Source organism: Bolinopsis microptera, chromosome 12, assembly GCF_026151205.1.
Source record: "Bolinopsis microptera isolate Bmic1 chromosome 12, MBARI_Bmic_1.0, whole genome shotgun sequence".
Classification (NCBI taxonomy): Eukaryota; Metazoa; Ctenophora; class Tentaculata; order Lobata; family Bolinopsidae; genus Bolinopsis; species Bolinopsis microptera.
Genome location: NC_087083.1, coordinates 12562919 through 12580154, shown reverse-complemented (window position 1 = coordinate 12580154; position 17236 = coordinate 12562919). Strand labels below are relative to the sequence as shown.

General features: G+C 37.5%; 3 protein-coding genes across 4 annotated transcripts in view; 1 reads left to right on the top strand and 2 right to left on the bottom strand.

Annotated features, from left to right (window-relative positions):
* The window catches only part of LOC134824344 (NAD(P) transhydrogenase, mitochondrial-like), a 1149555-nt gene that overhangs the window by 307971 nt on the left and 824348 nt on the right, over positions 1-17236 (bottom strand). The window lies entirely within an intron of this gene.
* The window catches only part of LOC134824357 (uncharacterized), a 50053-nt gene that overhangs the window by 31495 nt on the left and 1322 nt on the right, over positions 1-17236 (top strand). The window contains exons 1-7 of one of the 2 annotated variants that reach the window (XM_063836249.1): positions 10274-10284; positions 14334-14437; positions 15000-15102; positions 15991-16108; positions 16431-16525; positions 16722-16823; positions 17036-17209. In XM_063836249.1, coding sequence (XP_063692319.1) covers positions 14363-14437; positions 15000-15102; positions 15991-16108; positions 16431-16525; positions 16722-16823; positions 17036-17209 — 667 coding nt within the window. In that variant the 5' untranslated portion in view covers positions 10274-10284; positions 14334-14362. Of the gene's footprint in view, positions 1-10273; positions 10285-14333; positions 14438-14999; positions 15103-15990; positions 16109-16430; positions 16526-16721; positions 16824-17035; positions 17210-17236 lie in introns of those variants that run through there. The other variant, XM_063836248.1, reaches the window with a different exon arrangement.
* LOC134824259 (uncharacterized) lies at positions 794-2560 on the bottom strand. Its single transcript, XM_063836042.1, has 2 exons — positions 1620-2560; positions 794-1126 (listed from the first exon to the last, which is right to left on the bottom strand). Exons 1-2 carry the CDS (start codon positions 2482-2484, stop codon positions 903-905), a joined length of 1089 nt encoding a protein of 362 aa, XP_063692112.1. The 5' UTR covers positions 2485-2560; the 3' UTR covers positions 794-902.

Below are 17236 nucleotides of genomic sequence, written 5' to 3'. Positions count from 1 at the left end.
GTTGCCATACAGTGCACGGAAGCAACCTCACCGGCCCACCCCACCACGTCGCGTTGCCATACAGTGCACGGAAGCAACCTCACCGGCCCACACCACCACGTCGCGTTGCCATACAGTGTACGGAAGCACAGCAATGAAAGTTTCTCCCGGATCTCTTACACTTTGCAATCCAATAACCGCAGCTTTTCTTGGCGGAATAGCTGAACTGAGGGCAGGGTACCCAGTTCTCAGAGGTCATGACCACGTGATAGTTGTTGAACATCCACCAGCTACAAGCGTTTTCCATAGCGTGGGGCTCCCGGTCTTTACAAGGGGTTCTAACACACCGACCATCTCCTTTCTCACAATCGGCACTCCAACAACTAACAATAAACAGCGTCCACAGTATAGTGATCAGGTAAAGTCGACAACGGACCATCGTGTTCTAATGTCAGATCCCTACGTTGACTTTTTAAGAAGAAAACAAGACGGACAAAGAAATGAAGTCTACTGTTCCTGCAGGGAATACAAATTAGGTTTGTAATTTACTGGGCCGTGCTCAGCCTGTCATTCCGCCTAATCTCTATTTATGAACATGATAGCCTGAGGTCCCCAGGTAAGTTTGTAATCAGATTAAGAATGTGAATGAAGAATTTTGGATTTTACACTGTAATGGGACTGTAATTCTGTATGATTGAAAAATGTAATCGTATTTGAAATATGCCTCACAAAATGACCCTAGTGGGAAATATTTGTCATTCAACGCACGCGGGAAACATGAAAACAATATCTCTGATAAATGATAAAGAAATAATGATGAAGCAAATTGTTATTTTTCGCACAAAACATTTTGTCACGGCATCAATCAAATTAACTAATTAAACAAATGTTCACTCATAATCATATAAACAACCAAGTTCTCGTTAATGATGGTAAACATTTGATTCACAAGACATGTGCGGACACATGCATGCAAACGGGCGTTTCCTTTCAGGATACGAATCATCCCACTTGTGGTTGATCCGAGAGAAGGCAACCACCCGCTCTTCACCCCATCTCTGTTTACTCCAGTTGTCTGGTTGCCTCTTCGTGTCCCATTTCGGGGACACCCACAGCAAGGGGGAACCGTCGTGATGTTGCCATATTTCTGGGAATATGAAATTTCTTAGCATGATTTAATAATAATCTGATGACTGATATTTATTCATTTTTCTTCAATGATGATTTATAATTATATTTATATAACCGATCAGTGATGAAAATTACTTTAAATCATTCTATGATAAACATTTTTTTAAATCAATCGTGCATGATATTTCAAAAAGGCAAAATCGGGAGTAGTGGAAGATGACACTAAGTCTAACAGACACCGTCGGTCTCCTAGTTTAAAAGTTAACTTAATTTAAGGCTAATACTTTCAATTTCAAAGGCTCTGGACACTGGAGAAACTGTTTACAAGATGAAACAGCTGATCAGAGAAGATCTTTGTATGTAATTTTCTGGGGGAAAAAATTCCCAAATACCATGATTTAATTTGGATTACGAAATTTGGCGGTTTTCGGTAAAATTCCCATATTTTCGTTCCCAAAACATTTAGGTCGAACATAAGTATGTCTCGTAAGGTAGTTTAAATCACTTACTTGTCCCCGTGCCATTTTGCATAATTTCTTGACTTCCAAGCCAGATCCAATTATTATCATCCCACCTCTTTTTCTCAGTATCTTCCCCGAACTCCATTTTCACAGCCATCGCTAGATCGTCGTTGTCCCGTTTGCTGTTAACCATCGCCATGGTTAAACCGTAAGATTTACACAGGAACTTGGCGTGTGACCATGTGACATGTTGGGCTAAAACAATGTATTTTCCACAATAGTTGCAGGCGTAGGGCATTTTCTTGTAGGGAAATGTATCGTCCCATCTTCCTCGTTTGCTGACTGAAACGTGATCTTGATAATTTTTTCCTGCTTTCTCCTGATCCGGCATATCCCTCAACCACCGCACGTACTCCGGGATTGAACCATCATCCCATCTCCACTCTGAAGCGTTGAAATTCTTAGGTCCTCGCTTATTCTTCTTCAGGACCTTGCCGGTGTTATGTACTTTCTTTAACCCAACCCACACCCAATTCCGCCTATCAAACCTCCTTCCGACCTGTTTCACCCCATACGCTAGCTGCAGAAGATGGGTTATGTCCTTGTTGTCTTCCCTTGTTTTGATAACAGCTATTGAAGAGTTGGTGTGGGTTAGAGGCATTTGGAGCTTTTCGCAGGATTCTTTAGCTTTGTGGAATGTCTTGTATGTTTTAAAGAGAATGTAACGGCATGTGGATACCACATCTGGGTTTTTTAAAGCTTTGTGCATCTTCCTGGCGTTGATAACAACTGGTTTAGCAAATACTACTGACTCATCAGTGCTGTATTCGTGTATATCCTCGAGAGTGGGCTTGAGTTTCTTCTTTCCGTCTACATACCATATCATTGCAATCAGTAGAAGTAACCTTTTCATTTTGATAAGATTTGCCTCCGCAATACTATCCAACTCACCAGTCACCAACACGCAAAGAACTGATACTGCACTAACAGCTAAAATGACTCAAATTTGTTCCTCACCCCCTTAACTATCAATTATCATATCCACATCAAAATACGGCAGAGAGCAATTAACCGTGAAAACAGTCACGTGACCAGCACAATAGAAGCTGTTATCATTTAAGAATCAGTACTTAGTACTACTTTAGTACTCATAATGAAATCGGGTTAATAGTTAATAAGCAATATGTGCGCATGTGTGCTGAGTTTAATACATTAACAGCTAAAATGACCCCAATTTGTTCCTCCCTCTCTTACTAGCATATTCACATCAGGATACGGCAGAGAGCACACCAAGCCCATTTTTAATCGACTAAAATTGCTTACTGTTCAAAACTTGTACAAATACCACTGTATATCTGAGATATTTCGAATTATGAAATTTCGCACTCCATACTCGTTGTATTGTACTATAAACTCATCAAAACGTGATACAAGCAATGTCATAATCCTCCCAAGAAAAACCAACACTTTTCTTTATATAGCCTCCAAATTGTGGAATAGCATACATAAACGGATTCTAAATGAGAATGGGGAAATCCTCACTACTTCTGTAGCTTTGGTTAAATTACGCTGTAAAAGTATCATCCTGGGATCTCAATCCATCAACAATAATAACACCTGGACTTACCACAACTTTCACATCGCCCCTCACTCAATCACAGACCAAACCATTTCATCACTCACTCACCAAATTGCCGACCCAATATCTATTGAAGTGGCGAAAATTTTCTAGACAAATGATATTTCGATATTATTGCTGCAGCAGATACAAATACCAACATTATTATATTCCCAAACGTTTGAACCTTTAAATTAACTAGGAAAGTCAATCCTCAACTTGACTTTTACTGTTTTAAACAGATATGATGATGTTAACTTAATTTATTATTATTATTATTATTATTTTTTTTTACATACTCCTTCTTAGTGTGGTGACTTGGGGTCCATAAATATAACAATACAAGCTGATAAACCAAAAAGAACAACTGGGGTAGGTAGGTAGCCCTGGTGGGTGCGTAAACTTTACGGTCTGCTCTCTCCAAGATCAGCCTGCTTCTCCATTTTACCGTGAAGCCTAATTTCTAGTTTTTATAAAATATACAATGCAAGTGCAGGTTTACTAATCTTAATCTACTTAACAACTCAATAGCCCAAGTCACCATACCCGTAGTATATTCCATGGTAATAGAAGAGCTTTAAAGTTTTTCAAATTGTTGCTATAATTGATTTAAATAAAAATTTGTTGTTTTCTTGAAATTTGTTGTTTTCTTGAATTAACCGTGAAAACAGTCACGTGATCGTACACGTGATAAGCACAATAGAAACTGTTATCATTTAAGAATCAGTACTTAGTACTACTTTATTGAGTTTATAGTACTCATAATGAAATCGGGTCAATAGTTAGTAAGCAATATGTGCGCCTGTGTGCTGAGTTTAATACATTAACAGCTAAAATGACCCCAATTTGTTCCTCCCTCTCTTACTAGCATATTCACATCAGGATACGGCAGAGAGCAATTAACCGTGAAAACAGTCACGTGATCGTACACGTGACCAGTACAATAGCAGCTGTTATCATTTGAGAATCACTCATGTAATGAAATCGTGTTAATATAGTTAGTGTTTTTTACACTATAGAGTATAAATATAACACTGTGTACGCCTGTGTGCTGAGATTAATTGCATTTGCTATGTTTTACAATTAAACCACAAGTAATACTAATTGGTTTGACACACGCTGCAACCCCTTTTGATCGCGCGCCGGCCGGCCGGCCGGCGTGCACGCTTCGCGTGCACGAGAGGTATACAACGTGTAGCAATAATTGGTATACCAGTATTTAAAAACGCCGGCGGCCGGAAAATCATCGGCGCCGGCGCCGGCGTTCGGCGGCGGCGTGCAGCACTGCCGGTTACGGCTCCTTAAATTTGAAGTTCCATAATTTTGCCCTTACTGTACTTTAACTTAAAAATTGTTTTTATTTCAAACATATAGCTTTACACAAATATATTTAAAAATTTTAGCTACAGAAGCTTCTAAAATCTTCCTTTGTGATTGTCATTTTTGAAAGGCTAGGATGCGAGAAACATGCTTCGAAAATAAAAATTTCTATTGAGATATAAAATTATTTCTTAAAACGTACAAAAATTGCGTTGCTTCTGAAACAAAAGAATATGCTGAGCATATTTACCTATAAAAAGCGTTCACAACAGCTCTCTCCTCACTCCTCAGTATTTTGAAGTTTGCAATGTCCAGATAATTAATAATCAAATATCATTACTATCCCCAGTTTATATCACCAGTTTATATTCCCAGTTTACATCACCAGTTTATATTCCCAGATCATATCACCAGATTATATTCCCAGATCATATCACCAGATCATATCACCAGTTTATATCACCAGTTTATATCACCAGTTTATATCACCAGTTTATATTCCCAGATCATATCACCAGTTTATATTCCCAGATCATATCACCAGTTTATATTCCCAGTTTATATACCCAGATCGTATATTCCCAGTTTATATCCCAGTTTATATTCCCAGTTTATATCACCAGTTTATATTCCCAGTTTATATACCCAGATCGTATATTCCCAGTTTATATCCCAGTTTATATTCCCAGTTTATATCACCAGTTTATATCCCAGTTTATATTCCCAGATCATATCACCAGTTTATATTCCCAGTTTATATACCCAGATCGTATATTCCCAGTTTATATCCCAGTTTATATCACCAGTTTATATCACCAGTTTATATCCCAGTTTATATTCCCAGATCATATCACCAGTTTATATTCCCAGATCATATCACCAGTTTATATACCCAGATCATATTCCCAGAATTTATCCCCAGAATTTATCCCCAGAATTTATCCCCAGAATTTATCCCCAGATCATAAAAATAGCTCTTGACAAATGATACTATGTGTGACACAATTCATATATTATGTATAGGATAAAGGTTGAATCCCTAAAATTCTATTGGCCACAATTAACAATGATAAAATCTACGTGTAAAATATAAAATCTCGCCAGCGCATTGGCGGTGAACGCATTCCTTTTTTTCCGCTTCTAGTATACAGATTTTGTCGCTTTCTTCAGCCTTTTGCCGTCACTATACTTTTTGTTTCGTCTGTCAATCAGCATTATGTCAAATGAGCTCAATGATTCGGGTGCCAAATCGACTTTTCCCCCAAAATCTATGACCTCTCATTTAAAAAGGAATGACGCCCTTAATTAGACCTTCGGATCGATTCCTCATCAGATACGCAATTCAACTGCTGACACTGGTCGAAATTTCAAAAGGTAACCGATGATATGTTGATAACATGGGTTTAAGTGATTTAATAAAAGGAAACTGAGTTCCTATCAGTTTTTTATTTAGACTCTTTGCAAAAGTGCTATCTTCAATTGAACTTAATAATAACGGCTATAAGAATAGTCGTCAAGAATCTGATATAACACCTTTACCCATATTATAGATTATAATCACAGAACACAGTGTTTTACATTACTTCAGCTTGTATCATATAATGCCAATGGTTTATAACTCATGAGAACCCGCGTATTTTAGTTTCACCACCAATAATTACCTCAGAGTGGTGTGAAGTACAAGAAGTTAGAGGATACCTAAAAAACAAATGCCACTCGGGATCTCAGCTGGATATCTACATGCCCACTTACAAGTGTGCTTATTCAGAGGAGTATTACAGGATTATTCCACCACTCCTTGCTTACAGCAACAGACAAATCTTCAACATGTCCTGCTCCAATGATACATATGGTTATCAGGTTAACAAAAAATATATGATGTTTTGAGGTGTCGATTGAGTTTTTGAGAGACTTATAAGTAATGTTTAAGTACTAAATCAAGAGGAAGATCACTCTATTTAACAATTTCAGATGTGCGGGAGTAAACCAGGACACACTCTAGCCACCACAAACTGGTCACTTTGTGGCTATCTCCCTTGCAGTCTAGTAACGAGTACTTTACAAAATTCCAGAGAGGAACTATGCCAAAATACATGCTGGAATATCAATCAGGTTCAAACGGACAACCTAAAGTGTGATGAAACTTTGGGTGACGACATAGATTTAGGACCGGAGAGGAATCCACAAGCTGGACAAACAGATCACGAAACATCAAAGGTAAAGAAAACGTGCGACACAATTTGTGATGAAAGTAATTGTATAGACGAGAGTGAATGCAATGGTTACTTCTATGGTAGCACATGCCGATCGATTGATACTGCAACTGGAAAAAATGTTTATTTAAAATATGTCCCCTACTACGAAATATGTGATGGTAAGATTGATTGTGCCCAATCTCTCACACATTTTGATGACCATAAGATCTGTTCCACCATCCACCCTAAAATACCAAGCTGCATGAGTGGGGAGCTGTACAGACTAAACTCCATAAAACGAAGAATACCCATTTTTAACTACACACGTTGTGCAGCAATAGATTCAAGTTCCACGTTAGATTATTACATCCGGTATACTCAAAACATGGAAGAAGTAATCAAGACTGGGACCCCATACTGCCTAGACTACATAGATCAGACCAACTGTACGGACAAGGCAAGGGTTGCTGTTAAATGCCACATTCCTGGATACGGTATCAGTACCATTTCTAAAACAATGGTCTGTGGCAAGTTTAACAGAGGGTTTTGTGAGAATGATATGGACATAGCGTGTATTGAGGTCACACCATCCTGCACCGTACACAAACACCAACTCTGTGACGAGACCTGGGACTGTGTACGCGGTGCTGATGAGACCCATCCTTCATGTCGGATCTTAACTCAGCAGAGATGCTACAGGCATTATATTACCAACAGAAAACTACGTATTCCAGCTTCATGGCTGGTGGATGGTTTGGAGGATTGCTCAAATGGGATTGATGAAACTTGGGATAGAAATTGTGGAAGTGGCATAACCAGGAGGAAACAAGTAGATACTGCCTGTGAAGATGTTTTCCTTTGCAATTATGGAGCGCACAACTTCATAGCCTTGGAAGAGCTCTGTACAGGAATGGATGGGTGCGGCAACGAAAATGTAATGTGTACAATAGGAATTGGTTCAGCGAGCACATCTACTGCAGTTTACACAGCTGGAAACACTAAAAATCTGAAATACTGCCTTAAAGGAATGCAAGATATCATAAAGAAACTTAGTCCATGCGTTTCCCAAGAATTCAATCCTTTTGCAGAAACAGTTTATGGTATGACCATCAGAACTGTCGTCACCTCTCCGGACGAGAAAACAGACTGTAACTTTATCTACGGCGAAGCCTATGTAATTTTAAGCTGCATTGGAAAGTGCAAAAATTCGGCTTGTCCCCTCGCCAGACCTATTAACTCCCAAGACTGCCCATTCCAGTACGCAAGCCGGATCTACACGGTGGTGGATAACCGGCATCTCACTTTTGTAACTAGGAGAGCTAACGATTACCACAACGACTACTTTGCGTGTGCGAATGGAGTGTGTGTGGACTATGATAAAGTCTGCAATCTGTGGGATGATTGTGGTGATGGTTCGGATGAAAGTGTTTGCACGAATAATTTTAAGTGCGAGGATAACTCCGAGATAATCCCTCTTAATAAGAAATGTGATGGAGTCGTTGATTGTGGAGATATGTCTGATGAATGCAACAAAGAATGTGGCAAGGAAATTATAAACGGGTATGGCTTAAAGATTTCTGCCTGGATCATTGGTCTTCTTGCAGTGGTATCCAATTTTCTCGTTCTCTATGATAGTGGACGTAATTTCGGTTCATCCAAATCATCCGAAGTCTTCGCAAACAAAATTCTTGTCATGTTAATTGGACTAGGGGACTTTCTAGTAGGAATTTACCTTTTCTCTGTAGCTATCGCGGATTCTGTGTATGAAAGCAAAGGCTATTGCAGGTCACAGTTTCATTGGCTGACTAGTTTTTACTGCAATTTTATGGGTGTTATCAGCACGTTTGGACATCAAGTGTCTCTCTTTGCTCTGACAGTACTTAGTACCATTCGGGCTATTGGAGTCCGTAGAAACAAGCTGCATCAACAAGGTCAAAACAATGACATTAGTTGCAAATCAAAAATAAAAATCTTGGCGCTTATTTCACTTATCCTGATTTCTGCATCAGGTATAGCAGTAGTTTCCCTGTTTCGAGTCTTCGAGGACTTCTTTGTCAACGGATTGGTTTATGATCAGTCCATCAGATTATTTCATGGTCAAATTGAGAAAGCAAAGCATTTTGACGTTATCCAGAGCTATTACGGTCGGTCAAAGAAACGGACACTCAAATGGAAACTGATAAAAAGTCTCGTGAAGTCCATGTTTTCAAAGGACTATAACAATATTGACGAGAACATCAGAAGAGTCGATTTCTTTGGTAATGACGGAGTATGCCTTTTCAAATACTTTGTAACCCACACTGACCCACAATGGGTATTCACCGCAATAGCGCTCATCATCGACATAGTCTGTTTCATGGTGGTCACTGGTGCCTACATCTTCATCAACATCTCCACCATCAGCTCATCCCGCTCCCTGACAAAAGACAACGGACCCACCGCTGACATGGTGAACAAGAGGAACCAGCGGTTACAACGTAAGGTAGCTACCATTATCATAACTGATTTCCTGTGCTGGGTCCCATTTGTGGTGGTGTGTTTCCTGCATTATTGTCAAGTGCTGGACGCCAGCCCACAGTACGGGCTATTCTCCATTATCCTACTTCCAATAAACTCTGTTCTTAACCCTTTTCTGTACAGTAGTATAGTGTTAGAGAAGGTCAAGCCTATTTACAGGAAGATGTTGCGGAGAATTGGTCACGTGATGTCCAAAAAATGGAGCTCCGACCAAGAACCAGGAACTGTAGAGATAGAGGGTATTACCATAGAAATGAAGGAAATTCAAGGAGAGACAATCACAAGACAGGGTACTGAAGAATCGAGTGTTGTACTGCATAATGTTACGATACACAATGAAATAGAAGATGTTATCCAATATTCTGATGAACCCGCCGAGGGGGACAAAGAATCGCGATCATTTAAAAGTGAAGGTAGCGAAGCACAAATGTCAGCGGAGGACTAATTTAGACTTTTTATTGGACATGAAATGACACGTGACATAAAATAACACTTGACAATGACACGTGTTTGAAAATGAAATGATACGTACTGCTTGGTTCTGTTTGAGTTGCATTGTTACATTTTTTCCGCTTTTCCTCAGTTTATTGCATATTAAAGATCGATTAGATATGTATTTCTTTAGTACGTGGATATGTGAACTGGCTCACTTTTCTCGAAGTCGACGTAATTGAAAGGCATGGGTATAGACCGACGACCGTCTGGTCTTTTAGAGTCTTTTAGAGTCTTTTAGAGTCTTTTAGAGTCTTTTAGAATCTTTTAGAGTCTTTTAGAGTTTTTATTTCACACCCAGAAATAAAGCTGAGATTACTTTTATTTTCTGTTTTCAAGAAACTGTTAGTGTTACACATTGATTTTAATTAATTTTAATTCGAAATGCTTTTAGTAAATGATTTAAATTGACTAATAATGAATTCTCATTTTTCATGGCCCAATTCTCATTCGTAAGAAAGCTTCCAATAGGGGTTGACCCTAATGAGAGTCCATCGTTGAACTCTACAAATTTGAGCAAATGACAAAGAGTACAAAATATATCATCACTAAATCTTATGAAATAATTTGAATCGTAAAAAGATAAATTGTATCATTGCACAAATAAGCACACAAATAAGCACACAAATAAGCACACAAATAAGCACACAAATAAGCACACAAAAAAGCACGAGCAAGGTTTAGTTATTCAGTGTCTACTCCTAATTATCTCAGGATAAAAATTCAGTTTTTTAGAAGAGATGTATTCAAACAAAATCTTTCCTCGACACTAGTGTTTCACATTTTTCCTTCACCAAAACAATGATGCCTGCTATATTTTGGGCATTAGGCAACATCAATTCATAATGATCACGTCAAAATCATATCCGAACAAAGCCTTACTGGAAGTTTTAGACACTAGTAAATAAGCACGCAGCTGTTATTCAAAAGGAATGATATATAGGATACAAGCAGCGGCGTAACGTTAATGGTTTGATGAGGGGTCAGGGTGCCGTTAGAGTTGCCATCCTTTTGTCGAATTTGGCCAACTTATTGACATTTGAAGAGTCCTTTATCTTGGCAACATCGATCCCAATATCGTTCTCTTCTCAGCGTTCGCTCACCGCGAAAAATATGTGTGCTCTCAAATAGCTATTTATAATAGGGGGCGCCAAAAAGCAACCGCGGACGCTAAAACAAAAGAAATTATGAAATTGGTTGAGGGAGATTATAAGGCTACGTCACTGTACACTGGCATGTAATATAGTCTGGCATAGGAATGCGATGATGTTTTGTTTACAAGCTCAGCTCTCTTACTGAGCAGTATAAAGCACGACTTAACTCTTATTCCCGTCGTATTACCTCACATTCTTCACTCATTCCTCACTGAATTATAATGTAGTGTGCATATTCATAAACGCATAAAATTAAAATATGTAGTGTGAGTCCGTGTCCACACTCCACACAGGAGCTCTTTATTTTCTGCTTTTATATATTATGCTACACTGCCACTCATTTGCCTTTACTTTGTGCGTAATTCGATAATGATGACCAAACTGGCTCCATGTCCATGTAAAGATGAAAGGCTCAGTATTCAGTAACTATAGTTTAACGTTCGTTTTGTTTAGTATCAAGTCGTTCTTTTGTTGCGTGTTTATTTCTTAGCTTCTTAACTTAATTCAGTGACTTTGCTTCTGAAACACATTTGTTAAATTGCTTGATTACAGCTTTGATATCATCAGTTAAAGTGACACTGTGACAGTAAAGGTGTTGCTGAGGATTTACATGAATTACAAATCTGGGAAAGTATTTGGTTACGTAGATTTAACCCATCTAAATGTAAAGTAATGCATATTGATCTTAATGATATACTCCTTATTTAAATAATTCTCTGGATGGTTTTATTTTAGAAATCTCAGAACAGGAGAAGGATTTGGGTGTTGTTACAACACATATGTCATTGAAATGGGATGAGCAGATAAAAGCATCTATATCTAAGGCTATCCATATGATATGTTGGATAGTCAGGAATTTGATTATTTGAGATAAACTGTGATTTTAGCAATTTATAAATCTTTGATAAGACCACAATTCTTGAATACTGTGTACAGTTGTGGAATCCATCTGCTGCTCATGGTAGTTGGCGAATCATCCTTGAGTTGGAAGCTGTCCAACGCCGGTTCACCCGGTTAATCGAGGGTATTGGCACACTGCCATACAGCAGCAGGTTGGTAACTCTGAATTTAACTACATTAGCTGAAAGAGGAATCCGTTGGGATCTTATAGAAACCTTTAAATAGTCAGTGGTTTAGTAGAATATGGCTCAGATATTTTCAATATTAGTAGATCGGGTATGAATATTGTTTTAAAGATAAAGTGCAATATTAAAAGCTCTAAATTAAGAATTCTTCGTAAAGCTTTTTTCTCTGAGAGAGTTATACCTTATTGAAATGCCCAACCAATGGATGTCAAGAATTCTTATAGTGTAAATAATTTAAAGATACATCTTGAATATTTTAAAAAGGACTGCATTAAAAAGGAATGTATTGTGATCATCATCACTGGAAAGTGTTTGGTAGCAAAGAAGAAGTTTATTAGACTTTTAGAGCTGAAGACGATTTACACATGTATTTTGAAAGCTCCTGCTAAAAACAAACTAATCGTATCACTTATATGTTTTAAATATCCCCCTCCAGAACCTGAACTAGGTCGTTTGGGTATAATTTAAATTATTAAGATATTTTTATGAATATTTGTGATGATCTTATGTATCATTATGTTTTGATTTGATTTGATCTGATTTATCAGGCTTTTTGTATGCCGAGACCACCAAGAGACAATCGCATTATATCTACACGATACGATTGCGCCTAATTTCATATAAATAACTTTATAATGTTTATAATGAGACTTATCAGACTAATCACCTTGCGTGTACGTACTAATCCTTCGTCAACCGAATGTAGGTATTCAGTGTCTATCGGCAGATACTCAAGTCTCAAGTTGCTCGGATTTCTTTGGTTGCTGAGTTTTATAAACTATCTTGATTTATTAATGTAACATTCTACTTGAATAAAACGACGAATTAGTGTTAAGCACTGAGTTTTAGCTGTGCTTCAAGAACAACGATTTCTCCCAATCTTTCTCCCAATCCCAACAAATTGTTTATTTGAAGTTCTCTGTTTAAAGTTTAAGCGCCTTCATTCGTTCTTATTTTCTTAATCATTGATATTATCTGATTTTAGAATATCTCTTTAATTTATGGTGGATCATAGCAGGTAACCATAGAAATAAGTTCTATAGCACTAACAGTTATGAACATTTAGCTATATCAATTACCGATACAGTATACGCTAGATTCACGTACTAGTAGCGAACTGAGGTTTAACAGTCGTGTCGAACTTCAGTCCAAGTAGCGCACTAAAGTTCGACACGACTGTCGAACTTTAAGGTTAGTCGAACTTCAGTGCCTGTCGAACTTCAGTCCAAGTAGCGCACTAAAGTTCGACACGACTGTCGAACTTTAGGGTTTGTCGAACTTTAGGGTTTGTCGAACTTTAGGGTTTGTCGAACTTTAGGGTTTGTCGAACTTTAGGGTTTGTCGAACTTTAGGGTTTGTCGAACTTTAGGGTTTGTCGAACTTTAGGGTTTGTCGAACTTTAGGGTTTGTCGAACTTCAGGGTTTGTCGAACTTCAGGGTTTGTCGAACTTCAGGGTTTGTCGAAATTCAGGGTTTGTCGAACTTCAGGGTTTGTCGAACTTTAGGGTTTGTCGAACTTTAGGGTTTGTCGAACTTTAGGGTTTGTCGAACTTTAGGGTTTGTCGAACTTTAGGGTTTGTCGAACTTTAGGGTTTGTCGAACTTTAGGGTTTGTCGAACTTTAGGGTTTGTCGAACTTTAGGGTTTGTCGAACTTTAGGGTTTGTCGAACTTTAGGGTTTGTCGAACTTTAGGGTTTGTCGAACTTTAGGGTTTGTCGAACTTTAGGGTTTGTCGAACTTTAGGGTTTGTCGAACTTTAGGGTTTGTCGAACTTTAGGGTTTGTCGAACTTTAGGGTTTGTCGAACTTTAGGGTTTGTCGAACTTTAGGGTTTGTCGAACTTTAGGGTTTGTCGAACTTTAGGGTTTGTCGAACTTTAGGGTTTGTCGAACTTTAGGGTTTGTCGAACTTTAGGGTTTGTCGAACTTTAGGGTTTGTCGAACTTTAGGGTTTGTCGAACTTTAGGGTTTGTCGAACTTTAGGGTTTGTCGAACTTTAGGGTTTGTCGAACTTTAGGGTTTGTCGAACTTTAGGGTTTGTCGAACTTTAGGGTTTGTCGAACTTTAGGGTTTGTCGAACTTTAGGGTTTGTCGAACTACGTCTACCGATACGATTTACTGATTAAGTAGCCATGCACATAATATAAGATCATCTGCAGGGCAGGGCTTTTGTTCCTGCAGTACAGAACATGGCGAATATTCTAACTCGGGTAACCACTCGGTTAACCGCCCTGAGTGTGGGTAATTGAAATATAATAACTTTCCTTAAATTGTACTTATAATTATATTTGTTAAAACTCTGTGCAAACCTTTGTCGAGACCTTATTGAGAGGTAAGCTCCGATCACACGTGATAGACTAATAATTACATCACGTATAATCAAGGTTATAGGCGATCGTGATATCCGGACAGATGGTTGTTGAACTTAATCAGGAGACTGAGTTCTACACCTTCAATCCAATCCAATCTCATAAACCTCCACTTAAGGTAATACCTTTTCAAAGTTATTTATAATTTATTAAGAATATTCTGGATGATTTAGAAAGTGGAGGGTTTAAATTTATGGAAACTTCTGGCCGATCCAAAATTGTTGATAATATTGTTATTATAGTAAAATCTCGATTTTCCGCGGAATTAAGTGAAATTGAAAGGAAATAGCCGCGTAATTCTAGGCGCTGTAAATCGGGAGGTTTAGTGCAGTAAGCTTTTAGCTTTCATTTGGCTCACAATTTTACGATGACTTACCTGTATCAGTTACCGCTAGTCCTGAATATTGCTGGAAAGTGTAACTATAAGGTTTGTTAACTTATTTTTCGGCATTACAAAAGTTTCGCCGTGGTCATGTTTGGAGCTTCGATTTTTACTGGATATTATGTACGTATAGTACAACTATTATTAAAACTTCAAAAATTAAAGTATCGACATATCATGAGACATCTTTTTAACAAATTGAATATAGTTTGAGTTAGATAATTTACTAGTTGCTCTCTTTCCGGAAACTTAACCAACATTTTAGATTAGCCTATCATATTAACGTCCTCAATTTCAGCCAATCCGGTTTAGTGAACGTGACGATGAAAAGGAGAGAAGAAACAAGGGTAAAGATAAGAGGATAGCTATATCTCTTATCGTCTTATCATTCTTAGCTTCCGGTACTTTACACATGTTCTTATTTTTATCACTTTCAGTCTTTCTTGTTTTCTTGCTTTAAGTTTTCTTTGCTTTCCTGGAATCGATATGTTTTGTAGCTTAACATAAGTTATAAGTACAGTATGAAATACTGTAGTGACTTTATAATAATCTTATCATATATAATGTATATGTATATTATACAAATTGAAACAACGGGTTAACAAACTTAAAGTTCCATGCTATTATTGTTAATGCAATCATCAATGTTTAAAAACATATATACATTTACACATATACATTGGAAATTATAAGGGTTCCTGCTAGTCAGCTAGTAATTATAAATACTATGATGACATGATGATTGATGATAATGATATATACTGTGATGAAGTAATAACAATAAGAGTAATTAATATTGTAATAAAAATGACACTGATAATAGTAATAATAGGTATCATGATTACGTAACAATAATTATAAGTAATAATTATTCATAAAGTAATAATAACAGAATAATTACTCCTTCAGTTTGTGTGTTGTTTGGTGCACTCTACCCTCACATTAATTGATTAACTAATTATAATTACAATCTCTATCCCTTCAGTTTGTGTGTTGTTTGGTACACTCTACCCTGACATTAATTAATTAACTAATTATAATTACAATCTCTACCCCTTCAGTTTGTGTGTTGTTCGGTACACTCTACCCTGACATTAATTCATTAATTAATTATAATTACAATCTCTACCCCTTCAGTTTGTGTGTTGTTTGGTACACTCTACCCTGACATTAATTAATTAACTAATTAAAATTACAATCTCTACCCCTTCAGTTTGTGTGTTGTTTGGTACACTCTACCCTGACATTAATTAATTAATTAATTAAAATTACAATCTCTACCCCTTCAGTTTGTGTGTTGTTTGGTACACTCTACCCGGAGATGTACCGTGCAGAGATTGACATGAGACCTTGGAGGGGAATTATTCAGGCGTCTGTAAAAACACAGGGCTGGCTCATTAAAGACAGGTTGGTTTGTCGTGAACATGCCTCACTTTGTCATGAACATGTCTCACTTTGTCATGAATACGTCTCACTTTGTCATGAACACGTCTCACTTTGTCATGAACACGTCTCACTTTGTCATGAACATGTCTCACTTTGTCATGAACACGTCTCACTTTGTCGTGAACACGTCTCACTTTTTACGTGAACACGTCTCACTTTGTCATGAACAAGTCTCACTTTGTCGTGAATATGTCTCACTTTGTCATGAACAAGTCTCACGAATAATATATGACTAAAAATGAGATTTGATTGTCCCTTTTAGAAACTAACTTGATTTATTCAGGATAACATTAGTTAATGTTGGCATGTGGAGGTACTGTTACGACGATCAGTTTTACGATCTCATTGAAGTAACAAATCCTCAGTTCTCCATGCTTGGTTCGTTTTTTTTGGTTTTATCTGAAAAATGTCTAAATTTGAACTTGATAATCCTATATAAGATATTTTTCGGTTTTAGATTTATTCTCGACCTGAAACTTTTATGACTTTGACATTTTAATGCAATCTAATCCCAATAATTTGATCTAATTCACTACTGCTTAATAATCGTTAATTAGTTGCTAATTGCTGACAGGACGCAGGAGAAGGTCAGCTGATAATGAGGAGGAGGAGATGCACGCCGTTGAGAAAAGACAAGTCGTGAGGGAAGGCGACATTTCTATCAGATGCCATCCCCGTCAGTACTCAACTTAATTATTATTGCTTTTAAACTGTTAAGTCCGTTATTATGATTGCGACGATTTCATGACTTCTTCTTGAAAAGACAATCCTTTTTTTCCTTTTGATCACATCTTTCAATATATTATATAAACCGGTTGAAAACATAGCTTGAACTGTCGTTTCTTATAAAACATTATAATCTCTAACAATTTACATTCTAACTTTCAGTTCCTAAACCCTGGAAAATGCCATACCATTTGAGACAAAAATTGGCAGTAACAAAAGCCATGCTGATTATCGGTACAGTGACGTGTATTCTAGCTTTCCTTATCGGCATTCTGGTACTGATAACACGCTTGTCTTGCCTTAAGCTTCTCCTTCTTATCCTATGTTTTCTGGCAGGTATGCGGACTTATTTTTTTATTTTTG

Excerpts from the sequence above, each read along its gene's own strand:
- LOC134824259 (XM_063836042.1), bottom strand. The coding sequence starts at position 2,484 with ATGAAAAGGTTACTTCTACTGATTGCAATGATATGGTATGTAGACGGA. Across the intron at positions 1,127-1,619 it reads GCAAAATGGCACGGGGACAA|AAATATGGCAACATCACGAC; the intron begins GTAAGTGATTTA and ends TCATATTCCCAG.